Source organism: Zosterops lateralis (genome assembly GCF_965231275.1).
Source record: "Zosterops lateralis genome assembly, chromosome: 10".
In the NCBI taxonomy this organism is placed as follows: Eukaryota; Metazoa; Chordata; class Aves; order Passeriformes; family Zosteropidae; genus Zosterops; species Zosterops lateralis.
In genome coordinates this window covers 14,844,139-14,861,403 of record NC_139770.1, presented here as the reverse complement: position 1 = coordinate 14,861,403, position 17,265 = coordinate 14,844,139, and the positions used below count along the sequence as shown (strand labels likewise).

The window sequence follows — 17,265 nt, the reverse complement described above, 5'->3', positions numbered from 1 at the left end:
GAAAAGCTCTTGGGGATTACTGGAAACTGCCTCTGGTAGAGGTCAGGCTTCTCATAGTGCTGCTCTTCACTGGAGAGGCCACAGTGAAGAAGAGACAGGCCAGATGCTGGACTGGGTGCTGCATCCCTGCAGATGCAGGCAGTGGGGAGGGGGGCTGTTCACTAGAGAATTCCTACCCTGCTCCCACCACCTCACACACGCAGGTGCTCCCAGTAGGGCTCTGGTGATCCTGTCCCCCAGTCCCCTATGGCAGTGACACTGCACGCCCTATACAGAGGGCCAAAATGACCATGATCTTCAGTCTCTCTCATCAGGTTAGATAAGAAGGGGTTGGTTGACTGAGAGCAATCAGGTTTTAGACCTGCACTAAAGAGGCTGTTGGAAAGCCACCAGCAGCTGTTGCAACAGATCGTGTCTAAAGAACGACAGCATCCACTGCTGATTGGGAACTGCTGGCCTTGCAGCAGTGGCCGGGCTTGTTTGACACGTTCTGACTTTCCTGCAGCCTCCTGACGTTCAGGGATGTGGGAGGATTTCAGCCCTTGTGCCTCAAGGAGTTCTGGGCTATGGCCTGGCTGCCTGGGAGAGACACCCACTGGGGCAGCCCAGGCTGGGAGGAGCAGGTGGGGTTTGCTTGTGATTCAAAATTGGCAGTTCTGGTGGACACTGGACTGTCTGGGTGTTGGTGGAGGTACACACCAATGCGTTAGCAGACATATTTATGAAACTCATTGCTAATAATCTAAGTCTTTGCTTATTTCCAAGGCAGACTCCTCATAGGGAGAATGATCTCTGAGCACAGCCTGGGCTTTTATAAAGACTACTGCATACATATTACATTGAGTTGAGTATTCTCCTCCCAAGCCAGCTGTGGGATAGTGTGCAGGGAACCTTACAATTTGAAGCACTTACAACCTCAAAATAGCCTCTTATTCATATGTAGTCCATCAAGGTTAGTATTACATGACTATTATGTGGTAAGCCAGGGAGAATCAGGACATCTGGAGGTCACAGAGAGGAGTCCACGTAATGTAGTGCATGAAGAGCCTCTGCATTCTCTAACCAGAGTTTATATTTAGAAGGGCATGGTCAGCATATACCATGGTTTCTCTTAGCATGTGTAGAATTTTCTGCAGGCTTTCTCTCCCAGTAACCTTTTAGAAGACTCTTAGAACACTGATGAAGGTACTGCCTAATGAGGTAAGTAATGGAAGCTAATGTTAAATCAGTGCTGTATGAAGACTCAAAGGAAAATATGTGCTAAAATACCAAGTGTGAGTTTGTTTCTACATTATACCTTTCTTTATTCAATGCTGAAGTAATTTCTGAGGTGTTATTTTTTCTGAAATATCAAAAGCCCTAAAAATAATCTAAAGTACTTCAACCCTACCCAGTGAAATTATGCCTTTAGGCTAGGAAATTTAAAATAAAAAAAGCTAAATGCATGTTTTGCATTCAAACATACTCACCACAGTAAGGAAGAGGTTGTACTTAGCTCTCCTATTATACATAGCTTTTTTGAATAACTAAAGAAACTATTTAAAAAACCCCCAAAATAGCAAAACCTTAAAAAGAAAGTCCTAATGTGAATATACAGTGATGGTGTTTGGAAGATTTAAGATGCTTTTGAACATAAACCTTTAGCCTCACCCAACTGAACTCATGCTGGCAAATATCAGTTTTAGTAGGATTTTTTGGACTTTATCCTCTACCACGCAATTCCACCTGTATAATATCTTTTTTCTTTTTATATCTTCACTTCTAAGACAGATTTTGATGATTTCTTTCTCAGTAAGTTTTGAGTAAAAACATTTACCGTCTTTGTTTCCTCTGGATTTTTCTCCTGCACTGAATTTTTTTAGTAACTCTGTTGTGACATCTTCCATGGAACCCCACTGAACAAGAGAGAGGGTAGAAATTGGCTCCATTTAAAAAGAGTAGCTGTTAAAGAAAGGGAAGCTTTAGCCTCATCTGACTTTGTTTGCTGTACCTCATGGTTGCATTTTCTCTGGAAGAACATTTGGAGAGACACAGAGACATACAAAAATGGTTCTTTTGTTCTGTGTTGGTTTTTTTTATCCTTTCTTGAATGTGTATCAATCTCTTGCTTGATGGGTAACTTTTTACTGCAGTGATTACAATACTTTGTAATAATTGAATAGACACTGCTTTGATCTAATACTGAAGTGATCAACTTGCCTTTGGATACTCCACTATTTTTTTAAGACTGGATAAACAGGAAAACTTGCATCACTTTCTCCCTCTTGAGTAACTAATTAGGGTCAATTATACTCTATAAAGCTAATACCTTAATAGACGAAGAAAAGTGGGAGTGATACCTATATTTTAAAGCCTCACCTGGAGGAGAGAAAAGGTAAATATTGTAGAAGGGAATAACAATAACCAACACCTCATGGTTGCACAGCAATGTTCATTTTGATGTCTGTGATCTGGAGCTTCTAATTTTCTGCCCTCTTTACCCTGAAGCTGAATATCTTCAGGTTTGTATCCTTTATGCTTTAAAAAACAGCAATGAGACCCATCTGAAAAAACACCAAACACAGCAAACTGGTTAAAATGCTTCACATTTTAAGAAAATTTCTCTGAAAGCTTTGTTGTTGTCTTTTTAAAGTGAAAGGTTTGAGGTAAAAATTGCCTTTTTCTTGACAGCAGCAAATCTGAACATAAGTATTGCTGTGAAATTAGTTCCACTGTGATGAAGAATAACATATTGGGTGGGGGCATATTTCATGTTTTCAGGTCAAAATCCACCACTGTCCCAGATTCCAGGGGCTCATGGCAAGAGCAAAGTACAACTTGGCCTTTGCAAGGGTTGCAGGACTGAACCTTCACAAAGTGCATAACTAAGAAATTGCTTTGTTTGTATGTGCTGAGTGGGAGTGTTTTGCAGAGCACAAATTGCTACTCACCGTTTGTAACCTGACAGAAGGGACTCCCAGTATGGCAAAGGAATGACTGGCATTGTACTCATCTTGAACTTCCATGCTTTCAAACATGATAGGTGTGCACATCTGGATTCTGGCCACGTAGGCCAATTCTCTCTGACAAGAAGCTGCAGGAGAACTTGGGAAATTAAGCATTTATTTGATACTTGCACTAATGCCTGCAAACTACAATGCAAATGACTGACCCTTCTCAGACAGACAGTGTAAGTCAGACGTTGCCCCGAGACTGGTTTGCGTAATGTGTCTCACTGCTTGAGGAATCCCGCGGGGGGGAAGAGCCCAGGTTCCCTGATAAGACGTGTCCCAGGAGAGAGCAGTGGGGTCCTGGAAGGGAAAGCAGCTGCTGAGTGGCAGGAATGGCAGGAGTAGAGCCGGACTCAGCCCAGAGAAGGTAAAGCACCAGCACTGAGAGATGGAGTAACACAGAGATGCCTCCTGCCGGGGGACAGGGAGCAGAGCACTGGCAGCAAGTCCGGACTGCTGGGAACCTGAGAGGCAAATTGCCCTCTCCCAGACAGCCCCTCTGGCTCTTCGTTATTCCGATGGTCCCTGTTACAGCAGGGAGCTCAATGGAGCTGAGGCTCTGTGTGCTCCGGCTGTGAGCGCTGCCCGCCTCTCCTCTGTGGCTCCCTAGCAACCCGCGAGTGCACGGGGGAGCTGCAGCTGCCTGCTTTGAGAATCCTCGCTGCCGCTTTTCATCCCTAGGGTGGGAGGAGGTGGGGGGAGGAATAAGGGAAGAACTGGAAGACTGCTGCCTAAGCACTGGGGAGCACACATACAGCCGGTGGCTTTGGTGATCCGTGAGCCACTCTGTGAAACTACACAGGAAAGTGTGAAACTACAGAATTCCAAACCCGTACACTTAGCACTGCACTTCTGTCCTACTATTATTACCTGCCTGCCCCATGTCCTCAGACATGCTTCCTTTGCCCCAGGGTAGGGAACTTCCACAGCACCCTAAATCCTCCCTCTCCCATTCCCTCACACTCACATTTGCTAAAGAATTGCAACAGTTCTGTGCCCTGGTCTGGAGTGAGAGCAGTGGAGAGCTTTCATCTGAAAGTGGGGGGAAAAGCAGCCAGAAAGACAAGTGTAACACACTGCAGCATGTGGTTTACTTAATGTAGCTTAGTGTTAATTATTTATGATAATTCATGATTTTCCCAAGTATATTGCCTAATGATACTTGTCATTGTAACAACAGCTAATAAACAATTCCTGGGTCTGCAGCAACCAGACCTACTGCATTATAATGAAAAATGCCTACAATTTACTTTTAAATATTATTGTTGTTGTTATTATTAGCCTACCCTTTCCTGCATTAATTCTCCATGGATTTCTGCATCTCACTGCTTCCTTTCCTTCCCACCCTCTTTTCTGCCCTTGCTGTCCCATTAAGCCCAAAACAGTGGCATATGTTCTCATTCACTAACTGTACATCAGTGCTACTGTACTATTGCAATGTGTTATAAATAGCACAGATTGAGAAGTACAGTTCATTCTGAAAAATTATCTTCAGAGATGACCTTTGAAACTCTAACTATATCTCCTCTTTTTCACAGCATGCTCTGGATTGTGATGCTCTTAATTTGGTGCAGTTTATTAATTACAAAAGAGCGTAGAGACTAAGCAGAAAGCAGAGGATTTGAACAATGAGGTGGATAATTAAAATGGATTAATGAGGTGGATAAAATAAAGGGATTGAGGCCAAATGGAGCACAAATTTTCTAAACATTACTGGCCCCAAAACTCTATCATCCAAGGGCACGTTCCTCTTTCCAGCTAGATAACTGTTTTTTATCTAGAAGTGTCAGTCATCTTTCATGCCAGGTTTATTAACACGGTCCCAGGAGAGTTGAGCATCATCTAGTGTCTTCTCCTGTGGCCCTAAACGCCCTTTCTTGCCAGTACAAGTTCCCCAGCTGGTTTGCTTTCCACTCACCGCTGCACCTGTTTGCACAATGTCAAAAACCACCCCAAAAGCAGGTCACAGATGGTGCTAATCCTGTGCCTCTGCCAGCCAGTGAAATGATTCTCAAGTAAACAGGGAGAAAGATGGGGGAAGAGAGGGGCTTGGCTTGGATTCTGAGGCAGTAAATCCTGTCTAATCCATCCGTAATGCTCCTTCACCAACGGCATCCCTTCATGTGGAAGGAAGGACTCCTCTACGGGAAAGTTTGGGGCTCAAAATATCCTACAAAGACTGGCAGAATTTTGCCTGTCAATGCGTGGGTTTAATTCTCCCTCCTTCCTTACAAGCCTCAGTGACTCCACCTCAAATTTATCCGGGAGAGCCGTGCAAGCTCTTCCAAGGTGGAGGCGCGACCCAGCACCGTGCCGGCCGCGGGAACAGCACGGCTGGGATAGCCGAGGAGCGTTAGACCCACATCCCTTCCCTCTGCCACACCGAGTGTTAGACCCACATCCCTTCCCTCTGGCGCCTGGGCTGCCACACCGAGTGTTAGACCCACATCCCCTCTCTCCGGAGAGAGCCTGGGCTGTCACACCGTGTATTAGACCCACACCTCGCTCTCCGGAGAGAGCCTGGGCTGCCACACCGTGTATTACACCCACATCCCCTCTCTCCGGAGAGAGCCTGGGCTGCCGGGCCGTGTATTAGACCCACACCCCGCTCTCCGGAGCCCGGGCTGTCACACCGTGACCGCACACTCCCCGCTGTGCCGGGGGGCGGCCGAGGCTCCCGCAGCCGCAGAGGCGCGTCCTGCCGCGGGGCCTTTCCCCCCGCCTCGCCTTTGCCGCGGCTGTAGCAGCACCGCCTGGCCCGCTGCGGACTGAACTGCGGCGTACAGCGGCTCGTACCCAAGTAACGATGGGGATCGTTATTTTTTATGTTGCCATTTTTTGTGTAATTTGGGGCGGAGTCACGTCACGCCGCACGGGCCGCCTGAGGCGGGCGCGGGCCGTGGCTGCCCCCTGGCGGTGCCCGCGGTGCCGTGCCCGGGATAGGAAACGCCGTCCGCCCTTCCCGCTGCCCGCCCCGCGCCTCCCGCACATTGACCCGCGTCCTCCGCCCCTCGGGGACACCTCCCTGCCCTCAGCGCCTCTGTGCCGTCCCGGTCCAGAGCGGCCTGCCGGGTGCCGGTGACACGCGGTGACAGCTGCCATGGAGGCGCTCGCAGCTGGGCCCTCACCCTGACACGGCTGTGGGCAGCGCTCACCAGGCCATGTCCCTGCACAGCTGGACGAACATCTGCAGTCGGTGAGGTTTCCTGAGAGTTTTGCCCTCCTCTATAAAACTTCCAGCCCTCTGCAGTTGCCTTTGCCCTCTTCAACCGCTCCTTTTATTTTATTTTTTTTTCCTCCCTTCTGGAACTTTCATTCTCGGCTGCCCCAGGTGGTTGTTGGTACAGGCCCCGCTCCCTCCTCCCTCACAGGGCACTGGGTGGATTAAAGCTTTCATTAATTTCTGTGTATCTTCTTGTCTTTTCCTTAAGTGTTATCTCAGCCCCTGCATATTACACTCTGAAAAATCCACGAAAGCACAGGGATTCGAGACTCATAATAAATGTAACCGCTGGTTATAATCCCCAGTTAAACAGCGTTCAATAAAGTTGCAATTGTAGTGCGGTATCAAATCCAGTAAGGAAGGATTAGCCGCGCTAGCCTTTCCAGCATTCAGGGGCTTTTCTCGGTGCGCTGTAACACTCCGGGTCGCTCCAAAGGCCGCCCGCTCCATTTCCCACCGTTACCGGGGCCGGCCCTGCCGCGCCGGGGGGAGCCATCGGCGGCTCGGCCATCGGCTGCGCGCCCTCCGCTCGGGGCTCGGTGGGATCGGCGCTCGCCCGGCCGCCGCCAGGGCTGGGCGAGGGGAGAGGCAAGATGGCGGAGAAGGCGCCCGGCGGCTCGCAGAAACCCGCCGGGAAGGTGAGGCCGCTCCGCCCGGAGCACGGCCCGCGCTCGCTCCCCTCGGCTCGGGCGGCACGGCCCGCGGCCCGCTCCGCTGCGCTCGGGGAGCACGGCCCGCGGCCCATTGCCGCGGCGGCGGGGACCGGTGGCGGCAGGGCGGCGAGGCGCGGGCGGCGCGGCCTGCTGCGCTCGGAGCCCGGGGTGACCGCGGGCCCGGCACGGGGCGGGAGGCGGGAGGGGGGCTCGGGGTCCCGGGGCTCTTGCGGGGCACCCCCGCTGCCCGAGGCCGCCCCGGGCACGTCTGTGTCCCCGTGGCGTGCCCGTGGCCCGGCGGAGGAGGACGCGGGGCCCGGCGGAGGAGGCGCTGTGCCGGCCCGCGCGTCCCCGGGCTGGGGAGCGGCTGGTCCGTAATGCCCCGGCCCCGCCGTGCCCACTCCGGCCTTCACTGCACTGCCCGCCCCCGGGGACTGAGGCCCCCCAGGGCGATTTCCGACTCGCGAGCGTGAAGGAAAAGGACGAATTGAGGTGGAGCGGGTTCTTTTGAAGTGCGATGCAATTACAAGTTCCGTAGAATTGCCATGGCGTTCCCCGCGCTTTTTCCTGTACCCGCTGCACTTCCTGTAGTTCCTGCGGGGTGGATTCCCAGCCCCGGGGCACAGGTAGTGCTGCAGTTCTGGGAAACTTGGCCCAGAGCGGTGCTCTGAAACCAGCGGGTGGTCACAGCCCGGAGCTGCCGGCGCTCGCAGCTCCTGCTGACAGGGTGGAAGGCAGGATATTTGGGGGATGCGCTGGCGGCTCATGGTTTGGGGATTACGCCCTTTCATTCACTTTCGTTTCAGGTTTTAGCTCAGGACTATATAAATCCTTCAGGTTTTGGTGTGTGAGTGTGTAAATTATTCAAAGAGGAAGGTGTCTTATGGCTCAGGAATTTCCAGTGCTATAAATGAATAATTTTGGCTCATCTTTTTATTAAGCAAAACCAGAATTATTTTTTTTCCTTTATTTTGCTGTTAGGAAACTGTAATAATTAGTGCAGTTGGTAGTGAAATGTAGTTACTTAAAGTCTTTGCTTGTTTATTCAGTTGTTATTAGATGTAGAATTTTATTTTTATTTCCCTTTTATGATCTGTTCCAAATATTGCCAGGAAACGTTTTTTGGTTTTTTTTTTCCCCTTGTTTTTGGCTTCGAATGGCAAATAAGAGCTGGACAGAAAACTTGAGTAGTAAAATAGGTCCTAATTTGTGGGCAGTAGCTTTCAGGGAATAGGACATTTTGGGATTTCAAATATAATTAGAAATAGAATACTTAATTATTGATTAATGCAGCTGATAGCATGGTACAGAAAGCCAACCCCAGTGTGATTCCTTTCTTTTTGCAGTTACATTATAAGCTATTTTGGTTATGTAATTTGCTATTTCTGGACTGATGATACTCTTTTTTCAGTTTACAGTAATAATTAATTCATAGGAATTGTTTTCTGTCCTGGATGTCAGTTCTGCAGAGGTATGTTCAGACAGTTAACTCCTCCATCCCCTGGAAGTCAATAGGACACTTAGGGAATGTTTGTAGGGTCAGATGAGGAGGTCCTGTACCTCCCTCACCACCTGTGTGCACTTCCCCTCATCCCTCAGTTTCCCATTCCTCCAGACACCCGTGCTGTGTTCCACTGCTATTGTTCCCATGCTTTACATTCTAGATCTTGCTTGTTCCTTCTTGTCAATATTATTTTATGTGCCAAAGAAAATAGGGATAGTACAGAGTTGGATCCATGAGAATGTTTCTGTGAAAAGTGAAATAAAATAAGATGTGCCTATCTCTTGGGATTTATTTCCCAAGAAGCAGATCTTGGGAAATGTTGGAGGGCTGAACAGTGTGTGGTCCTTTCAGTAGCTGTTTTGTTATTCCATCAATGCTTGTGATGTGTTTATACATCGAGACTTTTCAGATATTGAAATTAGTAATAGTCTTTTTGATTTAGTTAGTTTATTCAGACAAGGATTAAAATGTGTATTTATAGTTGAGCCTTTATGAAAATGCTTATGGTTTAACAATTGAGCAAATAACCAGTTTGCTCAATTTTTTGAAGTAATTATTCATCAGACATTTTGATTATTTTAAATCATTTTAGTATTCATTTACTTACGTAGTTAAAACTGAAGTCGTAGGCTTCTTTTGGTGCATTGTATTTGAAAGTTATATTTGTTTTGCAAATAGAAATGTTTTGATATCTCTCAGACTCCATAGGATATGTTTCAGTGGCAGTTCCAAGGTGTGCCCTTTGCTGGCTTCTAGATACCTGCTGGGAAGACACAATGACCTTTTATTTCCTGTGCTCTGTGAGGAGCTGTGACCCAGTGCCTGAAATAAAGTAACTTCTCTTCTTCAGAATGGTTGCTGTTTGTTCTTCAGTCTTAGAGTCCAAGTACTGAATTTGACCCAGTTATTTTGATTATATATGTATAGTTATATATATTTATAGTGCAGAATCCATCTTTTCAGCCAGGCATTATGTGTTTGATTCACTGTTTGAAAAGCATTGCTGGAGGTGGTACAGGTTCAGGGAGCCCCCAGTGCCTGCATTGCTGTGGTGGCAGCTGCTTTGTGTGATACTGGCAGCTGCTAAATAACTTTGAGAGTCTCCCATGTGAAATGTGTTGCAAAAGCATTAAATATTCCTTTGGCATTTTGAGATTAGAATAGCAAGAATGGTGCTTCAGATTTGGAGAAATGCAAGTAGGAAAGAAGGATAAGTAAAGAGGAGAAAGTAGGGATTGCCGAAGACTACACAGGACATTGGTGTAGGACACAATTGTGAAATGACAGATACACATGTTCAGTTTTTATCTTCATGTAATTGAAATTTTAGCTGCTCAGTGACTTTTCCATTTTGTTATTTTATTCTCTGAGCATAGAGACTGTCTGGCATGGCTGCTGCTCTTACATAGACTGCTGTTCAAATTGAGTACCATATGCAGAAGAAATACTTCACTTGGACCAAGCTGTACTTTTCCCTTTTTCATCTCAAAAGCTGTACCTGTTATTGGAGTTTGAGGTTCTAGGGGAATACCATTCTGTACAAATAGCTCCAGAGAAAGCCACTGTCCATGTACTTTTGTGTCTGCAAGTCATGACTACTCAGATAGGGGCTAATACTAATCTGCATTATTCCAGTAACTGTAAAGACTGAATACATTACATTAGCCATAACATAATCTGCAGGTGTTTTCAAGCCCTTCCTTTCTAGAGAGAAAGGAAGAATAAAAAGGATAAGGCAAGCTGGAAACCTCGTTTTGCTGGATTTTGACATTTTAATTTATCATGTATTCCCATTTGTTTTTCCTTGCTGTCAGTGCTGACACAAACTAGTCCCAGCCTTAGCTACTTCTTCCCTACCAACCATTGTCCTCTTTGGTTCATTTGGCATGATTTTGGCAGTGGGATGAGTTGGGAAATGGTTTGGCTGAACCTTCCCATCTCTCCCTTTCGTGGGTGATCAGCTAGACCAGGAGCTGTGCTGTAGTTCAGTGTGACCAGTGTGGGGGCAGGATCAATGGAAGATGTTCAAACAGGGCAGGAATGGTTTTCATCAGTTTCTTTTAGACATTTCACCCTGAAGCTATTGGTTCTTTCAAGGACAGGGCCTTCATTTATATTTTAAGTTGTAGCCATTACAGTTATAAAAATACCATTTAGCATTTAGGAGACCACGGATTGTCTCCTGGATTCTATTGGCAGCTTTGGTGCTTTTGTTGCTCTTTGTTGTTTCATGAAATGACATCAGTATTAATTTAAAAAAAAAATTTATTGTATACAGCGTATTTTAAATATTTGTAAAATAACACAATCATGCCAGTTTTACTAAGAGATTTTTAAGTCTGAAGAAACCCTAAGGAGCTGGATTTGTGGCCATGTGAACTGTGGGCAGGAAGGAGGATTTTAAAGAGCTGTTCTCTATTTTCCTTGGAAGCTTTCATGGAGCTGGAAGAAAATGTAAAGATCAGAATCTCAGAGATGACTCTGCTTTGGCATTTTCATGGACATCTGCCATAAATCTCATTTGTATGGTCCTTTGACGATTTTGGTTTTTCTCTTGGAGGTTGAGCGAAGTTGGCTGGACTCAGCAGTGAAGCTTTGGGTGACTCCAGGACTGGGGTTTGACGGGGCTGTGTTTTACTGCAGGAGCAATGCAGCTGCTGAAATGGCATTTCAGCTGTGCTGGTACATGCTTTGAGAAATGTGCAGCGTGAAACTGATGGAAAAAGTGATCCAGCTGTAAAATAGTCTAATTGAGGGGAAAAAAGAAGATATTTTTCATGCAGAGATGCAATGAATTGGGCGTAAGAAGGCATTTATCAGTTGTCTGTGCTGGCAGTGACTGAAAGTTGGATTCACTGCATTTTTTCTGTGGCATTTTGAACATGAGGGAGCTGTCCTCACATCTCATCACGTGTAGGACAGAGCTTTGTGTGTCTTTCTTTCAGCAGTTAAATTCAGTTGAGCTACTTGACATGATGAGAACAGAAAAAATAACCCTGCTCCAGATTTCAGCACAGGTGGGCAACGTCTTCCAAAATGTTTCCCTCTCTTAGGCACCGATTCCGCTGAGTCAGTGCAGCTGGTCTGACTCTTAAGGAAACAAAATGGCCCCTTTTGTCAAGGCAGTGCAGATGGATGCAAAGTGCAGTGCTGGGAGAATTTGTGATTTTTTAAAATAACTGCTATTTAGAAACTGGCAGATAGCAATGTGTAATTTTGTCAAGAACCTTTTCATCTTGTGCTTTGTCAGAACAGTTGCTTGGTTGGTCAGAAGCAGTATCAAAGGTAGAACTAAATTTATACATAGGAAAGAGAAGACCTTAAAAATAAGAGTTGTTGAAGGAGGAAGATAATATGGCTCTCCAAAGGTGCTAGTAGTTGTGGGGTACAGTTGGTCTGAAAGCTAAAACTGCTTTTAGAAGTTCTCTGAGTGCACCTGAATAGAAATTCTGCTGCTCAGCTAATGATCAGTGGCTCTACAGTGCCATGGTCCCTGTTGGTGAGTTGGGGAGTGCCACTGTACTCCCACAGAATCTCTGTGTGCTGCCACACGCTGCAGCTTTTCTGAGCAGCATCATCTGCTTGCTGCTGGAGAAGCAGATTTATTGTCTTTTTTAAAATTATTTTTTTATTTTCTTCCTGAGGATAATCTGTCGTTGTACTGAGCATTCCCACTGTTTGTTACTCTGTGTAATGCCTTGTTTTTGTCCTCCCTATTAGCAGCTTCAGCACCAGCCCTGTTGGGAGGTGTCACTATCTAAAACTTCCATAAGTGAAGCAGATGTGGAGGATCAGGAAGTGGCCATTCCCTTCTGCTGTTGCCAGACAAGCTCCTTTCCTGGAGCTCAGTCTCTGTCAGTACACTGAGGCAGACAGCACTGGATCACTCCACCTTTGGTACTGATGTTTTTAACTGCAGGTCTCAAATTGTATTTTGGAAGGCTGGAATTGCAGCTGTTGTGTTGGTTGCCTCAGGGTGGCAGCTGGCAGCAGGAAGAATGCTGTTAACGTGCTGGAATTCTTTTGCACAGTGTACATCTTCTATCTGTGTGATGTTGGGCTACACATTCATAAACTCTTGAGGGTAGGACAGCTTTCCTTGGGCTATGTTTGTGCAGTATGGAGACCTGTGCATAACAGATTACTGAGCTGAGTGCCACAGGCAGTTGTGGATCACAAAAAATCCAGCAGCAATATGCAGCAGGAGAAGTTTGCAGGAAGTGGCATTAGTAAAAGATGCTTGAGATATTTGCTTCCATGTGTATTCTAATGAGCTGCTGCTGCTGCATGTGAACTCAACTTGTTATTAGCTTCTGTGCAGAGATGTGCTTGTGAGTCATGTACAGTGCTGCAGGGAAGGGGATTTGGGAGATCTTTGAGAGTTACACGGGTTTTTTTCCTGCCCCATTTCTCTTTCTTAAAAAGCCTCCAAGCATATTCCTAAAAGCCTTTTCCTTCTGCCTTGGAAGGGCTGTATCTTTGTGTTGCTCTTTATCTTTGTGCAATTAATTCTGGTTGCTGAAGTGCTTTCTGTTGAAGACAATTTTTTCCTAAATTGATTTTACTGTATAACATAGGAATGTAGTTGTTGAAAGAGAAATGTCTGTCTTAGCTGATGAAAATGCAGGATGCACAATAAAAACAAGGCCTAGTAAATTATCTTCTAGAGTAGCATTTGATGCTCGTTGGTTTTGAAAGACTGGAAATGAGCATCATTTATTACTCTTTCTGGTATAAACTATAAACTCCTGGTAATAAGGAGTAATGCTAATGGTTTAACTAATGAACAGATTTCAGCTAATGGAAATGTTTTATTTTGACTTAAATTTCAATTAAGGTATGAATTGTGCATCAGACAATACCTTATTAGTAGATGTTATGTCAGGTTTTCTGGAATTCGGGCATTACATAATTTAAAAGCTTGTTCTCCATCACTTAAGCTTATTTAAAACCTGATTTTGCATGTATGCTCGTTTAGGTGTTAAAGCTCAGTTAGGGTTTCAAGTAATAATGTCAATTAGTACCTAGTCACAATTTGAGGTTTTTGAGGTGGCCAGGTTCTGTCTATGCACAGCATAGTAAAAGCGGTTTTGGAAATTGTTCTATAGGAAGCCAAAAGTAATCAAGCGCTTTATATAATCTTTAACAGCCTTTAAGACAACTCTTGAAGATGCAATGTAACTAACTAACTTTTTTTCCCAGTCATGCCATTAGTGATGTATTTATAAAATCCAGCTGTGGAAATTCAGATTTTTTAATAGTCTGTCTTTAGGTCTGTCCCTTATTTGCCTTATTTTGATATTGTTTCTGATGTGACCTCGGTCAGATATATCATTAAAATACATTATATGTGTCTTTGTTCTTGTGTCTTTGGATGTTGAAATTGAAATGAAAATCACATTGCAAGAGCTGGGAAAAACCCCCCAGAGGCTGTTTGTTTGTTTCTTGTTGAGTGCCTCACCTCCTTGTCATTCTCTCCTCAGGTCAGAGGGCCAGATGCAGCACATACTGCTGGATCTGCTGATTCACATGTAAGTCCAAAACACTTCAACAAAAAAAAAAAAAAAAAAAAAAAAAACAAAAAAAAAACAACCCAAAAAAAATTTTCCAACCAAACCCACAAATTCAAAATAGGCCTGTTTTTGAAGAAAACTACTTGCTGCAGGCAGAGTCTGGTGCATTGGGTATGTAACCTGTAGGTGTTTGCAAATGAACCATTGATTTCATGTTTAAAAATACTCCTTGAAACTTTCAAAACAAGCAGCAGTGTAGGAGCTGTGCTGCGTGGTGCTGCATCCACAGTAGGTACTGGAACAGAAAGGAGCTGCAAGGACTCTCTGGTTTGTCTCTTATACTGAGAAACGCTTGAGAATACAAGGTGATCAATCCTAGGAGTCATGGGATATTGAAATGCCTTTTCACATGTAATTGGCTTCTCTAAGCTGAGACAATGTGGCCCTAATTCCATCCTTTATTTTTCTTTCTAATAGAATATGGTAAAGAAAAAGGTAAGAGGAATAACCTGGTCCTGCTGGCCACCCTACCCCTTACCCCTCAGTGATGAGACCTTTGCCTGGTTGTGTGGTTGGTATGTTGCATGAAGACCTACCTGTTTGTGAGCTAAAATGAAAACAGGCAGCAAGAGCCAAACTGGGAATTAATACCAGACAATTCATTCTGTGGTTTGGATTTTCTTCAATATTTCAGTTTGATTTTGTACATGCAAGTCAATTACCAGCTGTTAAATTGCTTGTAAGACAGCATTATTCGAGTTGCGATAGCAGAAACTTTTCATAAAGAAGTAGCTTGTTTTATTGATTTCATTTACTTGCTACAATTTGGACAATTACTCTTAAATCTCTTGTGAGTATTTTGTACTGATGGAACTGGAACTTGAGTGCTTTGTGCCACCTTACAGTCAATGCAATGTTCTGTTTAAACAGGAGTTGGCTTTCATACAGAGATTTGACCACAGAGCTGCAACTTTCTCTTTGCTTCTGTCATTTGCTTTACTCTTTTCACAGTATTTCGCATTTTTTGAAGAAGGAAGACCTTCAAGTTTTGTACAGTTCTATTGTTAGGAATTCTGTGAAGCTGCTTATGGTTAATGATAATGTTATAATTGCCCACTGGGATCTAAGTAGCAAGCATGAGTTAGTTCAATTTTCTTAACTTTATATTGCTCCTGCCACTTGGAAGTTGTTTTTTTCCCTGAGACCCTTACTAAACTGAGCAGATCTTGGTACCAGAACTCTTTATCTTGCAGCTGCTTCCCTTATGTCACTGGAACCAATATTTATGTGGCTGATCTGCAGGTATCCTGTGACATTACTGTGAGAGATTGTTTTCTGATGACAGGATAAGCCTTGGGTAGGAGTGTGGTATTTGTTCTGCCTGCATTGCTGTGCCGTAGCTGTGTGCTCATGTTTTGCCAAGGTTGTAAATTGTTAGTCATACTGAAATAGAAGCTGTTTTTCAGACAACTGGAAGACTGGATTTTCTTAAATTTAAAATCACACAGATGAATTAAAAGCTTCTGATAAACCTGTCACAGCAGCTCACGTTGACAAACATGGTGTCATAAACCAGATAACTTCACAGACAACCCTGCATAAATTTGTCACTGACAACTTTACCTTCAGTCATGGAGAGATAACACTTTTGAAGGAATAGGAGCTACTTGGTCCTGTGCTTGGCACAGATCTAAGAGGTGTTTGTGATGCTAAGCAAGGATTATAAATTGAAGATATTTCAACCAGTTTATTTTTCATGGTGCTTTTAAATGTAAACCTTTTTTGAATAGGAAGCTGATACTAGACATAAAACTCTTTGCAAAGAAAATTATTCCTAGGAGAAACCCTTTCCAGTTGGTATCAGATTTTTTTTTACAGTAAGTTATTCATTTTATTAGTGAATAACTAATTTGACGTTTAAGTTATTCACTTTATTTGTCTTCATGTTTTATTGAGCTGATTTTTTTTAAGAACTGCCATTGCAAAACCCATAGTTTTAAGCATCACTATGTGCTCTGTGTAAGAGTATCACAAATATTTTGAAGATAAGGCTCATAGCTTATGGTTTCTTTTCTTCTGGGGCTTTGTTGTTGTGCTGATTCTTCATGAGTTACTGTATTAAGGTAGGAGTTTCCAGAGAAGAATCTTTTCTCTCATTTAACTTCCCACTGCCTGAGTCTTTGGAACATGCTCTCCATCCTGTTGTCTTTCTTCTCTTGATGCTTTACTGCCTGTTAACCACCAGAATAGAGATTCAAGAATTCCAGTTCCATACTCCAGAACTTACTGTTATGTGGAGTGCTTTCATCACCAAGAATTTTGGAAAGAAATTACAAACAATCCAGGAGCTGAATTTGAGGCTTTTTGTTTCATTTAACTGATAGCTGAAAACATCTAGAATGGATTTTGTTGTTCTGGCAAAGCTATTAATTTTTACCTTGAAGTACAACTGAAATTAGCTTCCATTTGGTTGTTCCATTACCTTGCACAAACATTATTCTGGGCAAAATAGTCAGAAAAGCTTTTTTGAGGGATGGGGGAGGGAAGGGGAAAGAACTGTAGTGCAAAGCATGAAGGTTTAGAAACTGCAGCACTGCACAGTGATAAATGTCCAGGCTCTTACAGCAAGTGTCCTTCAGATTTCAGCTGTGTTTGAATGGTATGTTAAAAGCTTTCTCATTAAACCAAGGATAGTTTGTTTTTAAAAGCCACACAGATTTTTTAGTTCTATTAGATAATGACAACTTCAGAGATATGTACAGAAAGGCTTTTCTTTGTTTTATTTGAGTTACTGGTCTAGACCAAGGTCAAAAGTAACATTATTTTAATTGTTTTGTAAGCAGTTTGGTGTCTGTTTTCTTACTCCCTTTGCAGCCTCTAATGGAAAGTAAGCTTAAAGCATTCAGTATTGGCAAAATGAGTGCTGCCAAACGGACTCTGAGCAAGAAAGAGCAAGAAGAATTAAAAAAGAAGGTAATGGTATATAGTGAAAATTTTCCTTTGTATGCATAACTCAAATAAGTTTGCTTTTAGATTGCAACCAGCTTTTACACCAAATATCTTAATTTTGATAATTGTACCTAAGAGCAAAAGTGAATTGTATTTTACATGTATGATGTATTTTTGGCATCATGGCTTTACAATACAGAGAGGCTTAGTCTTTTCTTCTCTGTGAGAAATCAAGTTCTCTGGCTTCCTGAAATAGGGAATTACAGTAATCCATTGATGTGTTGCTCAGGATGGGGACAACCATCGCCTTAGGTAATTTTCTGTTCTTCCTTTGCTGTCTGTCATTGGGTTTCAGTCATTACAAAGAATACCTGTCATTTTTGAAATTGTTTCAGTACGCATCCTTGTTAGTTCTGTAAAGTATTTTTTTGTC

General features: G+C 43.9%; 1 protein-coding gene across 4 annotated transcripts in view; it reads left to right on the top strand.

The window, feature by feature from the left end:
• Positions 1–5,946: 5,946 nt before the first annotated feature.
• U2SURP (U2 snRNP associated SURP domain containing) overlaps positions 5,947–17,265 on the top strand; it is a 41,083-nt gene continuing 29,764 nt past the window's right edge. For 3 of the 4 annotated variants that reach the window (XM_083868205.1, XM_083868207.1, XM_083868204.1), the window contains exons 1-3: positions 6,782–6,851; positions 13,854–13,901; positions 16,758–16,856. In XM_083868205.1, coding sequence (XP_083724331.1) covers positions 6,807–6,851; positions 13,854–13,901; positions 16,758–16,856 — 192 coding nt within the window. In that variant the 5' untranslated portion in view covers positions 6,782–6,806. Of the gene's footprint in view, positions 6,187–6,781; positions 6,852–13,853; positions 13,902–16,757; positions 16,857–17,265 lie in introns of those variants that run through there. The other variant, XM_083868206.1, reaches the window with a different exon arrangement.